Source organism: Oncorhynchus kisutch, linkage group LG2 (genome assembly GCF_002021735.2).
Source record: "Oncorhynchus kisutch isolate 150728-3 linkage group LG2, Okis_V2, whole genome shotgun sequence".
Classification (NCBI taxonomy): Eukaryota; Metazoa; Chordata; class Actinopteri; order Salmoniformes; family Salmonidae; genus Oncorhynchus; species Oncorhynchus kisutch.
This window is the reverse complement of record NC_034175.2, coordinates 47301346-47322978: the sequence shown is the minus strand read 5'-3', so window position 1 is coordinate 47322978 and position 21633 is coordinate 47301346. Positions and strand designations below refer to the sequence as shown.

Genomic DNA, 21633 nt, shown 5'->3' with positions numbered 1-21633 from the left:
TATGGGAGAGATAAATCGCGCATGCGCCACAGCTGGAGCCTGGAAAAAAGGTGTCCCACCATGCAACACAATGTAAATTGTGGTTTAGAGAAAGGGTCTGTGCTATCTGGGATCCTTGGGACGACCATATGCCATTGAAGTTTAAATGTAGTTATTTAGCAGGAGACATGTTGAAACATTCTTGTATCTTCGAAAGTATTATGGTGCATGCGTTCCATAATGGAGGCATATTCAGATTATTGAATAAATTGTGATTATTTTGTACTTATAGTACATCACTGCCAGACAGCTGTTCATAATGCATCCATTGAATGCATTTCGTTTGAAAGATTTTCTCCACAACGTTCTATCACAATGTATGGCCTTATTGTATTTTCTATAGGTAGTGTAAATTATAATGTGCGTACATATTTAGTGTATCAGGCCCAGGATGTTCAATTCATGTTCATGCAGCCCAAGATGTGACAAAGGGAATCTGAGATGCAATGGGCTTTGCTGCCATCTAGTGATCAGATGGAGCTCTCCAGCTCCCTGGGGTGCTGAGATCTACCAAACCATATTCATACTGTTCTTAAGCACTGCATCAGAAATTCTGCCAGCTTGGTAGATGAGAGACTGCACGAATCATCCTATTCTCACAATCTATCCTAAATCAGCAGCACAGTTGTAACATTCATTCAAAGCCATATGCACATTAATGGGTTTACACAGGTGGTGGGTAAACATTGGATGAATGTTGCTGCCTCTTCTTCAATGCTCCCAGGACAGTGTGGTCTCTGAAATCCCAGACTAACATTGTTAACTCTTAAGGATCCGCCCCTTTTTTCCAATTTTCGCCTAAAATGACATACCCAAATCTAACTGCCTGTAGCTCAGGCCCTGAAGCAAGGATATACTGGTACAATTTGCAAGCATATTCTTGGTACAATTTGAAAGGAAACACTGAAGTTTGTGGAAATGTGAAAGGAATGTAGGAGAATATAACACATTAGATCTGGTAAAAGATAATACAAAGGAAAAAAAAGTAGTCTTTTTTTGTACCATCATTTTGAAATGCAAAGAAAGGTCATAATGTATTATTTCAGCCCAGGTGCAATTTCGATTTTGGCCACTAGATGGCAGCAGTGTATGCACAAAGTTTTAGACTGATCCGATGAACCATTGTATTTCTGTTCTAAATTTTGTATCAAGACTGCCTAAATGTGACTAATTTGTAAATTAATAACTTTTCATGTTCAAAACTGCACTCTCCTCAAACAATAGCATGGTATTATTTCACTGTAATAGCTACTGTAAATTTGACAGTGCAGTTAGATTAACAAGAATTTAAGCTTTCTGCCAATATCAGATATGTCTATGTCCTGGGAAATTGTCTTGTTACTTACAACCTCATGCTAAACGCGTTAGCCTACGTTAGCTCAACCATCCCACAGGGGACCCACCGATCCTGAAGAAGTTTTAACATTGTGGGAGGAAACCTGTCTGCCTAGGAATATTACAACAACAACAAAAAATTTATAAATATATTTTTTAATTTAACCTTTGTTTAACTAGGTAAGCCAGTTAAGAACACATTATTATTTACAATGACGGCCTACCCTGGCCAAACCTAACCCGGACGACGCTGGGCCAATTGTGCGCCACCCTATGGGACTCCCAATGACGGCCGGTTGTGATACACCCTGGAATCGAACCAGGGTCTGTAGTGACGCCTCTAGCACTGAGATGCAGTGCCTTAGACAGCTGCGCCACTCGGGAGTAAGTGCACCTGTGTTTTCATACTCAGAACCTCAAAAACAGACAGTACACATTGTTCAGAGCAGTCACTATACTTTATTTTAGTGGGAGAAATAGCATACAATTTATTCTGTACAATATTTAACAATCACTTCCAACCAAGCCCTGAAACTGTTTGTTAAATACTTGCAAAACAAAGGAAAAGATGGCATGTTTATTTTGATTGTAAGATGGCCATTTATGCTTATGGTGAGAATATCGGTAGATTACACAAACCTCAGTTAACAGTGACACAATTTCTATTGTGTGATGACAAAGTAATGTCACCGTAACATAGAAAATAAAAACGCCATAGCTGATCAAATCTCAGGTCATATTCCCACAACATTGTTAATTATACAAGTCTATGGTTGCACCATACAACTCGCCTTCAACACTGATCAATATTGTGGGAACGTTGAGTGACAGCTAGGATGTCTTTCTGAGGTAAATTATGAGCCAATCCAGGGAGTCTTTACTAGCATAAAGATATATAATAACAATACTTCTTCTGAAAGTGAAGTTAGCATTGTCTGGGCCTTGACATAAATTAATAAAACCATTGTAAAATACAATTACATATAAAATAAACAACAAAAATATTTTGGGTGAATATTATTAACAATAGAAAGGATTTTTTATTCATTTTTTGCCTTGAGACCATATAAAACAACATCATGCTAAAATCACAATCTAAAACAACATTCATATGTACATACTGTGCATTTTCCATCCAGTCATCTACTAATGTCAGAGGGGTTTGGCTTTTAAGGGGGTATAATGTAGGCTAAATGTAATGTGTGCCTCCATAGAAACATAATGGTGTCATAGAAACAAGTAATGTACTATTTTTTAAATATTTTTTACATAAAATAAACCTAGAAACCATCTGAGGCCAGAGGGAGAGCATCTGTTTAGTGAGATGGAGCATTTGCACAGCAGCAGTGTTTTTTTTTTAAGTATGGAAAATATGGAAACATAAAGATTGGATTTGACTTTCCTTCTTGGCATCAGTGCTACAGATAATACAGTAAGTATATACCAAAATGGCAGCAGTTGCAAATCTGTCTCCCCTGCTTTGAAGATTGCTCTGTTGTTGGCTCCCCATATCTACACTCCTGAATCAGTGGCTCAGGTTAGAGAGGAATAGCAAGAGTAGCATAGATGTCAGTGAGTGTGAGAATAATAAACCCTCCGAGCTACAGGCTTAGTCCTACAGATGCAATGACCACTTTAAATCCATAACTTACATATCATTGTACTATTGAGATGGCATACAGTTATTGCCAGAGAGGATGTGCGGGTTTATAGTCCGAGAATAAACAAAAAACAGCTGATTTCATTGATTAAAAAACAAACGCTACATAGAGATTGAAAGTTGGTGCCATGGCAAGAAGCCACTGTCAGCCCCAACTTTGATTGCATACAGTTAACTGAGTAAAAGCGTAGTGTTACTATATCCCTGAATGTTATGTGGTAGGCTATAACAAAATATGTCTGATGGTGAGAAGCATATAATTGAGTCACCAATGTTTTGAGTACAATAGGACTACTAACAGGACATATTCCGGGTTAGAATCTGAAAGCTGCAATTGGCCATTTTAATATTTGTATGTTTTGTCTAAGGAGCACATAGCCAAAGTGGTGGACATGCTGTTAGTGATGGGGAATACAAGATTGAAGGGGAACACATATAGATTTGATCATGATGGCTACTTTAGTAATGTAGAACACCTGACATGATCTGAATAACCCCTCTATATGGACATCTACCTGAAAACCACACCAGCTGTAAAGACCTCATGTAGGTACCCCTTGACTAAGATGTCTCCAAAATAATGGCACGAGAATCGGTCAGCGCCTAAAAGCAGAGAGGACGGGGTCATAGAGTAATGTGTGCTTCCTGAGACGTATTGAAATATGATGGAAATAGCAGATTAGAAACAGAAAATACTACAACCAGGGCACGGAGAAAGAGCAATACCGTTACAGCGGTTTGTAGACATTTCATTTTAAAATCAATAGAGGGTTTCGAACACCTGACACCAGTGTCACACACTTTTACATAGAAAAAAAGGGGGGAAAACATGCATTTTAAATATTTTGTGGACACTGCAAATCTAATAAGGGAAATGCTTTTAAAATATTTTTTTCTCTAATGTATTCATATTTTCAGGGATTTTCTTCTCAACATGTTTAAACGGTCTAAAAATGTTGGTAAAACAACAACGCTTAAAGTCACATTTGAATAGCTGGGGCAACATATAAAATACACAAACTAAGGACTTAACAAGGCAAAAACACTGATTTGTGAATGGCCATTTTTGTTGGCATACTCCATCATTTGAAAAAGCTTCAATACCAAACATGTCATCTGAATGTCGATGTCCTGTAGTGGTTTTAGTGTTATGAAGGAAAACATCATTTGTATGATGTGAAACTGAGGTATACCTTGTTAAGAGACTCAAGAGGTTGACGGTTATTTTTATAGAAATGCTGTGAGGCAGGTCCGGATAAATAACCTTGATTACGCTATTTTCTCTCTCTCTGTTGATATATGTACAGCAGCGATACACAGACATTCAGAAGCTGTTTCTTATTGGCATTACAATAGTCATTCATAGAAACAAAAAGAGCAAATGTGTTTAAAAACCAAATTGCCCTTTTTTATACTGAAATTAAATTAACTGTGTTTGTGTCGGGATTCTTCTTCTCTCCTGTTCCTTCTTTTCTTAGAGAAAAACTGAATTCAGTCCAGGAAGTATGTTATCCTTTCTTTTACAAAAAAATTGTAATATCAGCCAAAAGGTCAACTTTAAAATGACTTTGTCCATTGTCAAGGTGCGTCCAGTGTGGGATCTAGATGATTGCTAGTTTGTTTTCCCATCACGCCCTCCCATTTTAAAATGACCCAGGCATGAGGAAGTCTTTAGGCACACTTGTAGCTAAACACAATAGGAACCAATTCAGACCTGGATAGTTCTCCATGAACCTAGGTCCACTGAGTGATTTTTGCCGCCACCTTGTGTACAATCACAGCGACGGATGTGGAACGAGTCTTGACCCTCTGCTCATGGAGGTGAGTCTCTGTGGGGTCTGTTCGCCTGTCCTGTGTTAACTCATACGCCTAGTCATAGGCTGGACTCTTTAGGGGGGTAGTCCACGTTGGTAACCATGGTGACAACTGTGACAATCTCCTCGGGTGCAGTGACGTTGTTGAGGCGCTGCATCTGCACCACTCGCTCCTCTACGCACCCCGCCGACAGGCGCGCCTCTGCCTCGTGGTCCCAGCATTCCTCGATTGTCTCACACAGCATGGTCAGACCCTGGGAGGGACAGAGCACACACATTAGCACACACACGTTTACCCTCTGCAACACAAGGGCACAATGACACACAGCAAACGAGGCCTGTGTGGCAGCATGGTGGACAGAGACCAGACACTATTAGCTTAACTAATCTACTGTTACAGATCCACAGATTCGATAGGAGACACTAATAGTGCAGAAACTGTGAGAAGGAGGCTACTCAGCAGACATTTCAGAAATGGCCGCTATCTTCTAGACTGGGGGGGAGAGAAATCAGGCCACATTCTCCGATCAATAAGTGTCTGCATTGGGCTCGAGTTAGGATGCTCTGCAGACAAGCGGAATTCAGACAAACCGTCTTAGCTAAACGTAGTCAAGACATAAACAGGTGAGGTAAGCAGTGGCCTGGGCCATGGCAGGAAGAGATAGGCTTATACAGGGAAATTAACATGGAGCTATAATAGCCCATTTTAATGTTAATGTCAAAAGCTGTTCAGTATTTGTGCTATTTTTTCTGCTCAGCAGAGCTTCTCTGTACTCTATGTCCTTACTGTTCCATGATGATGGGTTTTGATAGTTTGTGGTAGTCACTGTACTGCCCATTCAGTCACATTATAGATGAAGATACATGGAGTATATGATCTACTCACCGCGTGTTTCTGCCAGCACTCCCTGAGCGTGGGCCTCAGCTTTTTGTGGACCACTACGTCCTGCATGTCCTCCAGGGATGGGTGCTGGCCAATCTCCTCCTCAAACGGCAGCATGTACTCATCCACTGGGCCTGAACATACACACAGCACAATGTTACACACACATCTCAACACCACAGTGACCCATTCACAAAACAAAATGCAATCAATATAACAATAGTTTCTTTGAGCTAATAAAGAACATAAATCAGTGGTCAACTCAATCAGTGCTCTGAGTTTCTCATAAGGAATTCAGAGCTGATGCTTTCTGTGGTCTAATTAAGCAATAAGGCACGAGGGGATGTGGTATATGGCCAATATACCATGGCTAAGGGCTGTTCTTATGCACGATGCAACGCAGAGTGCCTGGATACAGCCCTTAGCCATGGTATATTGGCCATATACCACAAATCCTCAAGGTGCCTTATTGCTATTATAAACTGGTTACTAACGTAATTACAGCAGTAAAAATACATGTTTTGTCATACCCATGGTATACGGTCTGATATAACTTGGCTGTCAGCCAATCAGCATTCAGGGCTCGAACCACCCAGTCTATAACAGCTCTTGACCAGTGGAGGTCTCCCTCCGAGCCGGTGAGTTGCTCTGACCAAGCTCTAACTCCAAGTTGACCTCCAGTGATAACCACAGAGTGTTCCACATGCTGACCACCGACACAACTACCCAGGCTAGGCCAGGTCACTACTGCTCCATGGAACCAGACAGACAAAATCCATAACAACCGACTGGCCCCTGCTTAGACAGTGGTGGCCCTTGACCAGGACTATGGTAGTACTATGGCATTAAAGGACAATCCTCCTGGAGAGCTCCTGGGTATACAGGCTTCTGCTCCAGCCCTACACTTGCACACCTAATTCAGCTAATCAAGGTGCCAAGGTGTAAAGTTAGAACTAAATCCTGCGGTAGGGTAGCTCGCCTGAGAGTAGGGTTGGAAGAGAATCGTGCTCTCCAGGAGAAGGATTGGTCACCCCTAATGTATGGTCCTTCAAGGGAGTGTGCTCTTACCGTCGGCAGCCTTGCAGCGTGCGGCCAGCTCCCACAGCACCAGTCCCAGAGCATACATGTCTATCCTCAGGAATGAGTCCCGCTGGAAGTTGATCGCCCCCTCCAGGACCTCAGGGGCCATGTACCTCCGGGTGCCCACCTGGAAATGATAGACAAACACACACTGATTTGTTCGATATCAATATAAATCAATGGTCATGCTTGTTTTGGACAGTTTACAGTCAATTGTGGAATACGGTGTCTATTTTGGCATCAGGCAATACAAAGCACAACTATTGAGAAGTGGATTCTATGATGTAGAATGATCCAGTCATTTTGACATCATGGAACCTATCAGACAGTCTCTCCACAACCTACATCCCATCACTCACCTGTCCGTGCGTGTCCCCAGCTGATTTCCCAGCCTCAAACCTCTGGGCCAGGCCAAAGTCAGCGATGCAGGCCGTCAGGTTGGACTTCAGAAGGATATTCTTACTCTTGATGTCCCTGTGGCTCACAGAAGAACAGAAACACACCAATGAGACAACAGACAGCATGGGAGAGGAAAGCTACCCATCACTTACAATAATATTATATAATATCTGGAAGCAGAGATATTTTGTTTGTGGAGGAAGGACGTGTATAGAATCAAATATAATATAATAGGTTTATTGGAAGACAAGAACATGGAGGATAGATAGGATAGGTGACTGGGGAAGATAGAAGAGCAGGGAGCTGACCTGTGAGCGATGGCAGGCTTGTGTCCATCCTTCAGACCAGGAATGTCTTCATGGAGGTAAGCCAGGCCTCGGGACATGGTCTGGGCTATGTGACACAGCTCGTTCCATGACAACACGTTGGCCTTCAGATAGTCTGTCAACGAGCCCTGGAAATGGAGGCATACAGCCAGTTAATATAACAGCACCTAGCAATGTGCCTCACCTTCAACATGCCACAACAGTCTGACATAATGCCAGCTGATTGTTCTACTTCTAACCACTAGAGGGCATGTTTATTCAACATAGATAAAAAATCATTCAAGTATTCTCTGAAAATTAGGAAGAAACATCATTTTCTTCATGTTTATTGGGATAATTGTTAAATTCTAGCATGAGAACATTGAATGAGTTCAGCTGAATGTGCTTTGTGTTTGTGCTGTGGTCCTTTGGCCAGCAGGGGGGGCTGTACCTTCTCGTGGTAGGCTGTGATCAGCCACAGCTCTATGTCCATGTTGGTGCCCCTCTTCTCTGCTCCGAGGAAGTGGAGAAGGTTCTCATGCCTCATCCCGCTCAGGTTGTAGATTTCATACTCATTGTGCCATGACTGCTTGTCCTGAGGATGACAAACAAGGCCACAGATTCACTACAAAGTGAAATGTATAACATGTATAATGTATAACTAGTGAGTATTGGACTCCCCCCCTCCCATTAAAATTATTGGTCCCCTTGATAAAGATGAGCAAAAAAGACGAGCGGGCGCTGCGACATTTCCTTTTCAATCATGATTGCATTTTGTAGTTACACCTCGACTCAACTTGGTTCAGTGCCCTCCACTTCTTTCCAAAAAAGACAGTATAAATAAATAATTCAAATATCGAGCTATATTGTATGCTCAATTATTTTTGAAAATTATATCCTTTTATCCTAATACAATTGTTAAGAGAAAGAGATTTTGTTTAAAAAGTAATACAAAAAACGATCTATCTAAAACAGATAGGGGTCAACATGATTGGCACCCCTGTTTTTCAATTATCCAGCAGCCTCACATTGTGGGGATAACGATACTGAGGCTTTTTCTAAAATGTTTTATGAGATTGGAGAACACATTGGGGTGATCTTAGACCATTCCTCCATACAGAATCTTAAGATCCTTGATATCCTTTGTCTGCACTTATGGACGACCCTCTTCAATTCAAACCACAGGGTTTCAATGGGGTTCAAGTCCAGAGACTGAGCTAGCCATTGCAAAAAGTTGATTTTGTGGTCAATTAACCTTTGGGGGATTTTGATGTGTGCTTAAGAGTTATCGGCGTGGTGGAAGATCCACTTGCAGCCAAGTTTCAGTCTCCTGGCAGAGGTAACCAGGTCTAAAATCTTCTGGTACTTGGTAAAGTTCATGATGCCGTTGACCTTAACAATGTCTCCTGGACCAGTGGAAGTAGCCCCATAACATCAAAGATCCACCACCATATTTTACAGTAGGTATGAGGTTCTTTTCTGCATATCCATCTGTTTTTCGACACCAAACCTACCACTGGTGCGTGTGGTCTAAGAACTCTATTTTCAAGTCATCTGACCATAGTACCGCCTGGAGTGACCATAGTACTGGTGCTATGCATGATGAAAATAGAGCTCTTTTGACCTGTCATTAAAAATATATATATATTTGGCATTACTTGTTAAACTAAATATTTTTCTCTGAGCAATTGTATTAATAATTATGGACCTTACTGTATGCATGTTCTGTCATTATGTTAGTTAGTGCTTAGTGGTCAATCGAGGCCACTGTGGGTTTAGTGATTGGCCTCTAAGCTAAAGGGCTGGTCAGCCCAGGAGGATTAGTAAGGGCCTGGAACTTTAAGGCGGACGACGCTCTCCTCTCTCTCCCAAAAAAGCAGGGAAAGCCACCCTCCCCTAGCCCTGCATTCTGCTGCAGGTGGTTAGTTAGTGGCTAACAGTACTGTACCTGAATGGGGAAGATTTTGACAGCCACATAATCATTGAGTAGCTGAGCCTTCCACACGCAGCCGAAGCGCCCCCTGGCTTTGATCTCAATCAACTGCAATGGCTTCTGACCCAGGATGGGGGAAGGGGGCATGGGCCCTGGGTCCTACAAAGGAGAGGAGAGAAAAAGACACATCAACCTCACTGTTTATTACACAGAGGCCAAGCATCAAGTGCAACGCTTTACATATCGGCAAACTACAGTGACTAAAGAAGTAAGATACAAAATGGCTGCAGTGTAGCAGCGTCAATGGTTGGGCCATAACCTCAAGTCAAAGAAAAGGGAAACTTTAGAGCAGCTGCTGGGCTGGGCGCTATGAAGCTTTGACAGAAGGGGCTTATGGGGGCTAGGGAAGTGGTGAGCTTGTTAAACTTAATCACCAACCTCTGTCTCCTCTCTGGACTACTGGATGAGGCCTGACCTACTTAATGTAGAGTAGCAGGGGACGGACTACTCTGACTGACTGACTACTGCAGCACGTAATTAATCAACAAGGATGCACAGTCCTGGTCTGCAAGGAATCTAGTACCTGATTCACACTAAAGGGCAGGGTCAAACCGTACCGTGCTGGCTAGGCTATTTTCTTTTCACATTGTTCTTTCTGGCTCGGTTTGGCTCAGTAGTGTAAAAAAGGATCTACCAGTCCAGGTGCGTCAATAGCCCCTTTGAAAGATAACAGAGGTGGGTTGATTTTCTAGTTTGAGGTAAAGTAATGGGACTACAGTTCCTGATCTGGAACTAGGAGTTCACATGGACTAGTCTGGGCCTTTCATGTCTATACATCTCTGGTCTGTGCTACCCATAGATCATGTGTTATAGACATATCCTTCATAGCTCCAGACAGTACTAAAGAGAGACCTTTACCTTGATTCCATCAAGGAAGAGAACTACAAAGGCAGGCTTATGATGTTGATGACAGACCGGGGTGTTCTGGTCGCAATACCGACTGAGCATGACCTTTATGTGTCTACAGAATGTGGTGTAGGTCTACAGACTATTGTATGTTGAACCTATGGGTTTATGTCCGGAGGTGTAGGTGGGGTGGTCATATGGCTGTGTGTGTGAATGATTCTGACCAGGACCTATAGGCCTATGGTGACCTTTTCCATCAGCTAAAAAACATTTGTCAGCAGAAGCGATGGTCTGTTTCCCGTGTAAACTGTCTGTGTGGGGTGGTGAGTTTCTGGGCCTCTTATCAAAGCAGAACATCTCTGCTGCTACCTAACTCACTCACAGACCTGAAGGACCACAATATCTACAGCCTGCAGGTCACATAATAATATTGTGTTCCTTATTTGTCCTCTAATGGTTGAGTTGAACAGCAAGGAAAGCAGTGAACCTCTATATCTATACAGAATGGTTGTCTTTCCCCATGGGGTGTACACATAATGGCCTGCATGCACATTGCTACTGTATGTGTACAGCCACAATGGGAAGGGAACAAAGAATACACTGATTAATGACAGCAAAAGGTGGAACAGGAAGGAGGAGGGACACCAAGTGAAAGAGGGAAACATATAGGGAAGGATGTATAGGCTTGGCCTAAAGCATGCAGCTCAGGTCTAAATCCAGCTACACCCTGCACCTCCAGCTGCGTTCACAATGTTCAAGGTCATGTTTACATTTCCATTCTCTCAAGTGTCAATCATTGCACAGGCACTGCTAAAAATGAAAACAATGCAATTTTATGGTCCAGTTGTCCCTGTAGGCTGGGACAGGGCGGAGAGGCTAACATTTATCATCTTTATGAGTCATTCTTTTGTCTTCAACAGGCAAATCAATACTGTTGTTTACAAGATATTGATAATGGTTATCCTTGTACTGACTTAGTTATAAAGCATACCAGCAGGTGGTGGTTTGTTTCTGTTCAAAATGGTTATTTGGTGATTTTATATTTAAGAAGCCTATAACTTTGTGTCTGTGTGTGTTCTTAGCCACCATTCTCCCACCTCTCCCTTCCACCCCACATTGATATTAGCCACCATATCAATTAATTCACCATCACGTTCTTTGGCTGCATTCATAGCATGCTCGGTCTCTTGCGTTCCAACCACTGAGGCATCGGTCCATGCACTTCGACTCTGCTGCAGAATCCCAAGCAGGACAGTGGATTTAACATATATCCGTGCACTATAAAACACCATTAAGGAAAGTAAAATACAGTGCGCCGTTACAACTGAAATAGAAATGGATAGTGTATTTGAGGAGGTGGCAGGCTCAGGCTTGAGGGATATGATAAATCATATTCATAAGAGATGCAAAAACAAATCCAACCAATAAACAGTCCTCAGTGAACAGATTGTAGCCAATTGCTGAATGAGAGAGACTTCTCTTACCTCTATCATAATATGAAAGGCGTGCTAGTTAAGGAAAGAAAACAACATTTCCAGCATGAGAGACATGGATGCACAGAGAGTGGCAAAATAAATGACAATTGAGCTGATGACCTATGGACCAAGGATATAACACCACTCCTCTCCTTGTTATGACCTGACCTAGGATCAGGGACACCATGGTTTGTCCTGGGAGTCAACCATGCCTTCAACTGACCTCAATTCAGTTCACTGGAAGCTGTGGAGGCGAACAACAGGAGTGGGACATTTTTACAAAGCAACATCTGGAATGAGTAACCAGTCAACCGTGAGTTCCACTGCTCACCTGCAGCCAAGTTTTCAAGTCACGACAGCGTCTGAGAGTCCATTAGGCCGCCTGTCTGCCTGAGAAAGCTTTCTATTTCTCTTTACTTTACACCCCGTTACAAAACCATCATATTGAAGCGCCAGCCAATTCATTCCTACACCATTCACACACAACTGGCTAAAGGCAATAGGGGTGAAGTGAGTGACTAACAGTACTCACGGCTAAGGCAATAGGGGTGAAGTGAGTGAGTAACAGTACTCACGGCTAAGGCAATAGGGGTGAAGTGAGTGAGTGGCAGTACTCACGGCTAAGGCAATAGGGGTGCAGTGAGTGAGTAACAGTACTCACGGCTAAGGCAACAGGGGTGAAGTGAATGAGTAACAGTACTCATGGCTAAGGCAATAGGGGTGAAGTGAGTAAGTAACAGTACTCACGGCTAAGGCAATAGGGGTGAAGTGAGTGAGTAACAGTACTCACAGGGTAAATCATACATACTAATGGTGTGTGTCACAATGGCACTATGTTTAGCGTGTGTGTGAGGAGATAGGCTACTGCTAACTCCAGGTTTTCAAGCCCAGCTATGTGTGCATATGACAGAGTGTTCAGCCCCAGGATGCTATAAAAATGACAAGTTGACGGTAAGCATTTCAGTGGCTGCCAACAATTCCCCCAGAATTCGCAATGGCTGTTAGAGAGTGTGATTACGCTTCTGGTCCCTTCCCTCCCCTGACACACCGCCAAGCGAGCACACACTGTTCTCACAAGCACACGAGCATGCGCACGCAAATGTGCACAAACACACACCCCTGGCAGCACTGCTGCATCTAAATGCTACTGTAGCATGTAAATGAATTCGAGTGAGTGTGACTCAGTAAGTGTGTGAGTGAGCGAGCAAGTGATGCATGTGTATGTGTGTGCAAGCACGTAAGAGCCTGCACAAGACATAAAGCCCATGAGAATGTCAGAGAGTCAAGACTAGAGTATAAATAAGAGTATAAAATAAAATTCCAAGCAATGGTAACGCCTGTTAAATAAAGCTGACCAAGGACTTAAAAGGTCCCAGGTGGCAGTAAGCGAAATATGACAAGACAGGTGCACTCTGCTTGATTTGTCTGTCTGTCACTTCAGTGAGACCTTGGTAGTGGAGAGAAAGCAAGTGTTGGAAGGACATTAAGTAGGGTTAAAAGCCCTTGCGCCCTCTCTCCTCTCCCTCTCCGCTGAAGGACATGCTTACTCAGAGGGTGCCTTTAGAAGGCTGATGAATAATGAACAAGCATTCCTCTCCTCTCTTATCCCGCTCTTTTCCTCTCGGATCACATTGCACTCCGGGAATGGAGGTTGAGCCCTGGCCAAACAGTAAACCAAAGGAGTGACCAATCAGTGTGTGTGTCCCCACAAGAATAGTAAACAAACAAAAATGTGATCAACTGGGGACATTTTGTTAGTCCCACAAGGACAAATGTTATTTTTTAGGGGGTATAATTTGTGTTAGAATTAGGTTTAGGAGTGTCATGACTTGCCCAGGGGGGAGGATCATAGGCCCCCCCCTCTCTCCACAGTTTTATGACTTTACGACAGGTCATAAATACCTGGTAGAAACTGCCATGCAGTATTGAGGGAGAGTCTACCAGAACAAAGAGCTTCTCTTAGTTCAAAACTCCTAATCACCAGAGTGGGGGAATTAAACAATATTTCTACTTTTTGAGAATGTAGGAATGGTCCGTGGACACTTAAGGGACAGTCATGACGAGTGTGTTTAATTTGGTGATCTCATGAAGGACGGGAAACACACAACTGTGATACATTTCCCCGTTGTCAGGTTTACATCTAAATATTGTGAAACGTATGTGAATCAACGTGAAACTATTTGTGAAAAGATGTGATGTTAACCTTCTAAATGAGAAAATATGGGTTTTCATACAAAGTTAACCAAGTCAGTAACCACACCCACGTGAGCATAGACATTAAGTCGGCATCATGGACCGCCCTTTTCTCTGAAGTGTATAAAATCCACTCCTGACGAAATTCACACCAGACCAAAACATGCCGGGTGACGTTGGTGTGTGAAATGGTTTAAACAACAACTCTACCAAAGAACAAGTCAGAGAACGCCGGGACAGGAGTCCTCACGTTGGAATGGCTACAATTCTATAGGCCACAGAGACCATACAGCTGTAGTTTTGGATACACGGCTGAAAACGGTTAAACTCATAGACTATCGATCACTACAGAATAAGAGCAAATCTTAGACGTATAATTACTAGTCTGCAGCTAGAAGTCTAGAACGAGAATACCGACAACCGCCGAAGCATCTATCTATGATAACATTTCCAAATGGTACTCTAACCAAGAAATACATTGTGACTTCTGAGAAAGTTAACCAGAGACTCTGATGAACTCTACAGGATGATCGAGTGTTTTCAACGGAGACAACAACGGCATACGGGCGAAAATACAGTGCCTTGCGAAAGTATTCGGCCCCCTTGAACTTTGCAACCTTTTGCCACATTTCAGGCTTCAAACATAAAGATATAAAACTGTATTTTTTTGTGAAGAATCAACAACAAGTGGGACACAATCATGAAGTGGAACGACATTTATTGGATATTTCAAACTTTTTTAACAAATCAAAAACTGAAAAATTGGGCGTGCAAAATTATTCAGCCCCTTTACTTTCAGTGCAGCAAACTCTCTCCAGAAGTTCAGTGAGGATCTCTGAATGATCCAATGTTGACCTAAATGACTAATGATGATAAATACTCCACCTGTGTGTAATCAAGTCTCCGTATAAATGCACCTGCACTGTGATAGTCTCAGAGGTCCGTTAAAAGCGCAAAGAGCATCATGAAGAACAAGGAACACACCAGGCAGGTCCGAGATACTGTTGTGAAGAAGTTTAAAGCCGGATTTGGATACAAAAAGATTTCCCAAGCTTTAAACATCCCAAGGAGCACTGTGCAAGCGATAATATTGAAATGGAAGGAGTATCAGACCACTGCAAATCTACCAAGACCTGGCCGTCCCTCTAAACTTTCAGCTCATACAAGGAGAAGACTGATCAGAGATGCAGCCAAGAGGCCCATGATCACTCTGGATGAACTGCAGAGATCTACAGCTGAGGTGGGAGACTCTGTCCATAGGACAACAATCAGTCGTATATTGCACAAATCTGGCCTTTATGGAAGAGTGGCAAGAAGAAAGCCATTTCTTAAAGATATCCATAAAAAGTGTTGTTTAATGTTTGCCACAAGCCACCTGGGAGACACACCAAACATGTGGAAGAAGGTGCTCTGGTCAGATGAAACCAAAATTTTACTTTTTGGCAACAAAGCAAAACGTTATGTTTGGCGTAAAAGCAACACAGCTCATCACCCTGAACACCATCCCCACTGTCAAACATGGTGGTGGCAGCATCATGGTTTGGGCCTGCTTTTCTTCAGCAGGGACAGGGAAGATGGTTAAAATTGATGGGAAGATGGATGGAGCCAAATACAGGACCATTCTGGAAGAAAACCTGATGGAGTCTGCAAAAGACCTGAGACTGGGACGGAGATTTGTCTTCCAACAAGACAATGATCCAAAACATAAAGCAAAATCTACAATGGAATGGTTCAAAAATAAACATATCCAGGTGTTAGAATGGCCAAGTCAAAGTCCAGACCTGAATCCAATTGAGAATCTGTGGAAAGAACTGAAAACTGCTGTTCACAAATGCTCTCCATCCAACCTCACTGAGCTTGAGCTGTTTTGCAAGGAGGAATGGGAAAAAATGTCAGTCTCTCGATGTGCAAAACTGATAGAGACATACCCCAAGCGACTTACAGCTGTAATCGCAGCAAAAGGTGGCGCTACAAAGTATTAACTTAAGGGGGCTGAATAATTTAATTAATTAATAATTAATTTAATTAATTTTGCACGCCCAATTTTTCAGTTTTTGATTTGTTCAAAAAGTTTGAAATATCCAATAAATGTCATTCCACTTCATGATTGTGTCCCACTTGTTGTTGATTCTTCACAAAAAAATACAGTTTTATATCTTTATGTTTGAAGCCTGAAATGTGGCAAAAGGTTGCAAAGTTCAAGGGGGCCGAATACATTCGCAAGGCACTGTATATACATTGCAATTATTCTCGAATGAGCGGCCGTTTATGTGCAAAGGATTAGCATTTCAATGACTATAATTATCCACTATGTGTAGTGAATCCATCTTGTCTTTCCCACTCTTTCTCAGTCCCCACCCCTTTCCTTTGTCTACCAAGCCGTCATATCGGCTTTGCCCACTAGGGTCTTTTCTATCATTGTTAGTAACTGTAATTCTGTGTGATTTATTTATTTATTTATTTATTAAATAAATAATTAAGCCAATTTGTATATCTTTGATTCATTTTAACTAGGGTTCATGCAGATATCCAAGGGTTTGTGACGTTCAGTAATGAGAATTGATGAGGCAATTAATAATCATTAATGGAAGACTAATTGATAAGATATTAAAATATCTGAATAATTATATTTCGGGAAATTATAACTCTAATGCTAAACATTTTCCCGTGGTGACCCGACTTCCTAGTTAATATTTACATGATTAGTTTAACCTTTCCAGGGCAGGCGTTCTGCTAGCGGAACCCCTCGACAACATTCCACTGAAAAGGCAGCATGCGAAATTCAAAAATATTTTTCTGAAATATGTAACTTTCACACATTAACCTTTCTAGCGCAGGCGTTCCGCTAGCGGAACCCCTCGACAACATTCCGCTGAAAAGGCAGCGTGCGAAATTCAAAAATATTTTTCTGAAATATGTAACTTTCACACATTAACCTTTTTGGGATAGAGGGCAGCATTTTCACTTTTGGATGAATAGTGTGCCCAGAGTGAACTGACTCCTACTCTATCCCAGATGCCAATATATGCATATTATTATTAGTAGTATTGGATAGAAAACACTCTGAAGTTTCTAAAACTGTGTGAATGATGTCGGTGAGTATAACAGAACTCATATGGCAGGCAAAAACCTGAGAAAGAATCCAACCAGGAAGTGGGAAATCTGAGGTTTGTAGTTTTTCAACTCAGCCCCCATTGAAGATACAGGGTGATATTAGTTATGTTTCACTTCCCAAGGCTTCCACTAGATGTCAACAGTATTTAGAAGCTGTTTTGGGGATTTTACTCTAAAGGAGGGGCTCATAAGGGCTCTTTGAGTGATTGGTCTGGCAGAGTGCCACAGCCTCGGTCTGGCACGCTCAAGTGAAAGGTAGCTACGTTCCAATTCATTTGTACAGACAAAGGAATTGTCCGGTTGGAACATTAATGACGTTTTATGTTAAAAACATCATAAAGATTGATTACATACTTAGTTTGGCATGTTTCTACGGGCTATAACGGAACTTTTTGAACTTTTCGTCCGACATTCGGCGCGACCTGAACACGCTTTTGGATTAGTTTACCAAGCGCCCTAACAAAAGAAGATATTTGGACATAACTGATGGACATTATCGAACAAATCAAACATTTATGGTGGAACTGGGATTCCTGGGAGTGCATTCTGATGAAGATCATCAAAGGTAAGTGAATATTTAAAATGCTATTTCTGAGTAATGTTGACTACCCAATATGGCGGGCCATTTTCCCAGCCAAAGGAGTCACAAAATGCAGAAATATAGATCAAATGAATCACTAACCTTTGATGATCTTCATCAGATGACACTCATAGGACATCAAGTTACACAATACATGTATGTTTTGTTCGATAATGTGCATATTTATATCCAAAAATCTCAGTTTACATTGGCACGTTACATTCAGTAGTTCTAAAACATGCGGTGATTTTGCAGAAATACTCATAATAAACATTGATAAAAGATACAATTGTTATTCACAGAATTAAAGATAGACTTCTCATTTCAATTTTTTTTTTACGGAAAAAGCATAATCTGAGAACGGCGCTCAGAGCTCAATCCAGCCAGAGAGATATCCGCCATTTTGAAGTCAACAGAAGTTAGAAATAAATATATAAATATTCACTTACCTTTGATGATCTTCATCAGAAGGCACTCCCAGGAATCCCAGTTTGACAATAAATGACTGATTTGTTCCATAAAGTCCATCATTTATGTCCAAATAGCCACTTGTTGTTAGCGTGTTCAGACAAGTAATCCATCTTCATGAGGCGCGAGCACTTCGTCCAGACAAAAACTTGAAAAGTTCCGTTACAGGTCGAAAGAAAGTCAAACGATGTATGGAATCAATCTTTAGGATGTTTTTAACATAAAACATCAATAATGTTCCAACCGGAGAATTCCTATATCTGAAGAAAAGCACTGGAACAAGAGCTAACTCTGTCGGGAGCGTGCATCACGAGCCTGAGACACTCTGTCTAAAGACGGTTGGCATCTAGTGGAAGTCGTAGGAAGTGCAACTTGACTCCATAGACACTGTGTATTCGGTAGGCCAAGCTTTGAAAAACTACAAACGTCAGATATCCCACTTCCTGGTTGGATTTTTCTCAGGTTTTCGCCTGCCATATGAGTTCTGTTATACCCACAGACATTCAAACAGTTTTAGAAACTGCAGAGTGTTTTCTATCCAATAATAATATGCATATATTGGCATCTGGGATAGAGTAGGAGGCATTTCACTCTGGGCACTTTATTCATCCAAAAGTGAAAATGCTGCTCCCTATCCCAAAAAGGTTAATCGCGTAATAATTCAACCTAGATAATTGATTTGATAATATACAGTCTTCACATTTAATGATAGTCCAGACACAACAGGAGTTATGGTTAGTTTTAGGGTTAGAGTTAGGTTTAGGGTTAAGGAATGGTTTTGAGGTTTGGGTTAGGGATAGGGATAGGGAAAATAGAATTTAGAATGGTTATAAATTGTGTCCCCGCAAAGTTAGTTAAACAAGACTGTGTGTGTGAGCATTCAGCTAGTTGATAGTGCACGCAATGCAGAGATTTAGTGTTAATCTTTACCGTGGTTCTCCTTTGTCACTGCTGTGCAATCGATGTGATATATGGTAATGTACCAGCATGCATAGTGTAAATGCATAGCTCAACTTGTTTGGGAAGAATGCATGGCATGAAAAGCACTTCATGTGCAGCTATATATATATATATATGACTCCTGCTTGGTGTAGATGGTCCAGTAGATAACAGCAGAGCGAGAGAGCTGCAGTATGGGTGTGGGAAGCCAGCATTAACAAAAACATGGCTTGTTATTGATCAAATTCAGGCATGTCTCATTGACCTGCGTGCAGCAAGCCTTTTTATAACCGGGGGGGGGGGGTGTAGAGATGAAGAGAGTGGAGTGAGCGGGCAGAGGGAGAGAGTGAGGGAGGAAAGAAAAGAGAGCGAGAGCATGCATTATTAATCCAACCCTCCCCCTCTCCTCTCCGAACGAGCGAACGCTTTCCTGTACTCAGTGTTCTGTGCTGTGGTGCGGGTGATGATGAGTGGGCGAGGACCACACACACACACTTTAAACCCCAATGATTATCAGGTACTGTACTTGCATAGAACGGCCAGGCCATACTGAGAAAGAACCACACATCATAGGGAGGCCTAACCAGCCTTTCTTCTATCAGAATTGCAGATACACTCGTACCAAGATAGATAGTTTCTCATGTACAGCATGTCCATCTGTGTCTTCTGACTATTATAAAAACCCATGAAGTGGACTGAACATTGGTTCTAAAAGCAGCCCTGATGCTCCATTGTCAGAGAAGTCGGGCTCATTGTAAAGAGAGGTTGAGGGCCCCTCGCCCCAGGAACCTCAGAATGTGTCAATGTGACCTCTGACTTACGGAAATGGCCATAACGGTAAAGGACAACTCTGCTACTTCATAACCAGTTATTATGCTGTTAGTATACTGTATATGCATTACTATTTAATGCCCATTTTGATGTTTTATAGTTTTTGTTAGTCATACTGCACGATTCCTATTTTTTTTTATTTTGAAGCTTCTGTACTGCCCTTGTCTACAGCATACTACGATTCCCAGGGTGCATTTTGTCACCCATGAAGCAATGCTCAGCTTAGTCAGCCACTTAGCTAGCTGCCTATCAAGCCCAGAAGAAAGCTTAGTCTAAATATATTGCTTATATCATAAATTATAAGTACATTTCACATTACTTTTGGGTTGAAAATATATTATAATGCATGCATAAATGTCGTGCTGAATATATGCCCATGTCATTGTCACCAAAAAACTGCAATATAATTGTATGTTGATTCTGACTAGCTAGCTACGCTAACCATAACACAGAGTAACTTCAACTAGTTAGAATGCAAACTAGCCTGACTGCTGCATCCAAAATAACAGATTCATCTTAATCTGTTAAAGAAAACACAACATTTATTTTGTATTTTACAGGCAAATCATTACAGAATCCTAGTATCTCTCAGCCTGTATATTTGGTGCTTTTTTATTTTACCTTTATTTAACTTGGTAAGTCAGGTAAGAACAAATTATTGTTTACAATGACGGCCAAACCCTAACGACGCTGGGCCAATTGTGCGCTGACCTATCACGGCTGGTTGTGATACAGCCTGGAATCGAACCAGGGTCTGTAATGACGCCTCTAGCACTGAGATGCAGTGCCTTAGACCACTGCACCACTCGGGAGTGCAGCAAAGCTAGGTAGCTAAAGTGTTTTCTACGCTAACAGACAAATACAGCCTCAGTGACCATGCTACCATCCAACACTGGAGCCCTATTGGAACTAATAAACAGTATGACGTTTACAAGTAATTCAATTAGAACAAATTTGGAAAGGGCACAATGGCTGCTGGAGCTGCAACTTCAGTCGGTGATTGTGGGAATAGTTTTGTAGAATGGAATCATGGGAGTTTGAGTCTTGAACAACAAAAAAATATTGGAATAGGCTGACTATAAATACACTACATGACCCAAAGTATGTGGACACCTGCTTGTCAAACATTTAATTCCAAAATCATGAGCATTAATATGGAGTTGGTCCCTCCTTTGCTGCAATAACAGCCTCCACTCTTCTGGGAAGGTTTTCCACTAGATGCTGGAACATTGCTGCGGGGACTTGTTTCCATTCAGCCACGAGCATTAGTGAGGTCAGGCGCTGATGTTGGGCGATTGGTATGGTACTATACTGTAAAGAAAAAGCTTTATCCTTGTGTTCACTGGGCTCTGTGCAGGCCAGTAAAGTTCTTCGACATTGATCTCGACAAACCATTTCTGCATGGACCTCGCTTGTGCACGGGGGAATTGTCATGCTGAAACAGGAAATTACCTTCCCCAAACTTTGCAGTGGGCACTATGCATTGGGGCAGGTAGCGTTCTCCTGGCATCCACCAAACCCAGATTTGTCCGTCGGCCTGCCAGATAGTGAAGTGTAATTCATTACTCCAGCGAACGCGTTTCTACTGCTTCAGAGTCCAATGGCGGTGAGCTTTACACCAATCCAGCCGATGCTTGGCATTGCGCATGGTGATCTTAGGCTGCTCGGCCATGGAAACC

The 21633-nt window shown here is 42.0% G+C and overlaps 1 protein-coding gene across 1 annotated transcript in view; it reads right to left on the bottom strand.

Annotated features, from left to right (window-relative positions):
• Nucleotides 1–1813: 1813 nt before the first annotated feature.
• The window catches only part of LOC109867401 (activin receptor type-2A), a 49341-nt gene continuing 29521 nt past the window's right edge, over nucleotides 1814–21633 (bottom strand). Inside the window, exons 5-11 of the mRNA XM_020456550.2 lie at nucleotides 9464–9607; nucleotides 7967–8110; nucleotides 7519–7664; nucleotides 7171–7285; nucleotides 6800–6938; nucleotides 5735–5865; nucleotides 1814–5102 (exon numbers count right to left, since the gene is read on the bottom strand). Of these exons, the coding sequence (XP_020312139.1) occupies nucleotides 4908–5102; nucleotides 5735–5865; nucleotides 6800–6938; nucleotides 7171–7285; nucleotides 7519–7664; nucleotides 7967–8110; nucleotides 9464–9607 (1014 nt within the window). The 3' untranslated portion in view covers nucleotides 1814–4907. The remainder of the gene's footprint in view (nucleotides 5103–5734; nucleotides 5866–6799; nucleotides 6939–7170; nucleotides 7286–7518; nucleotides 7665–7966; nucleotides 8111–9463; nucleotides 9608–21633) is intronic.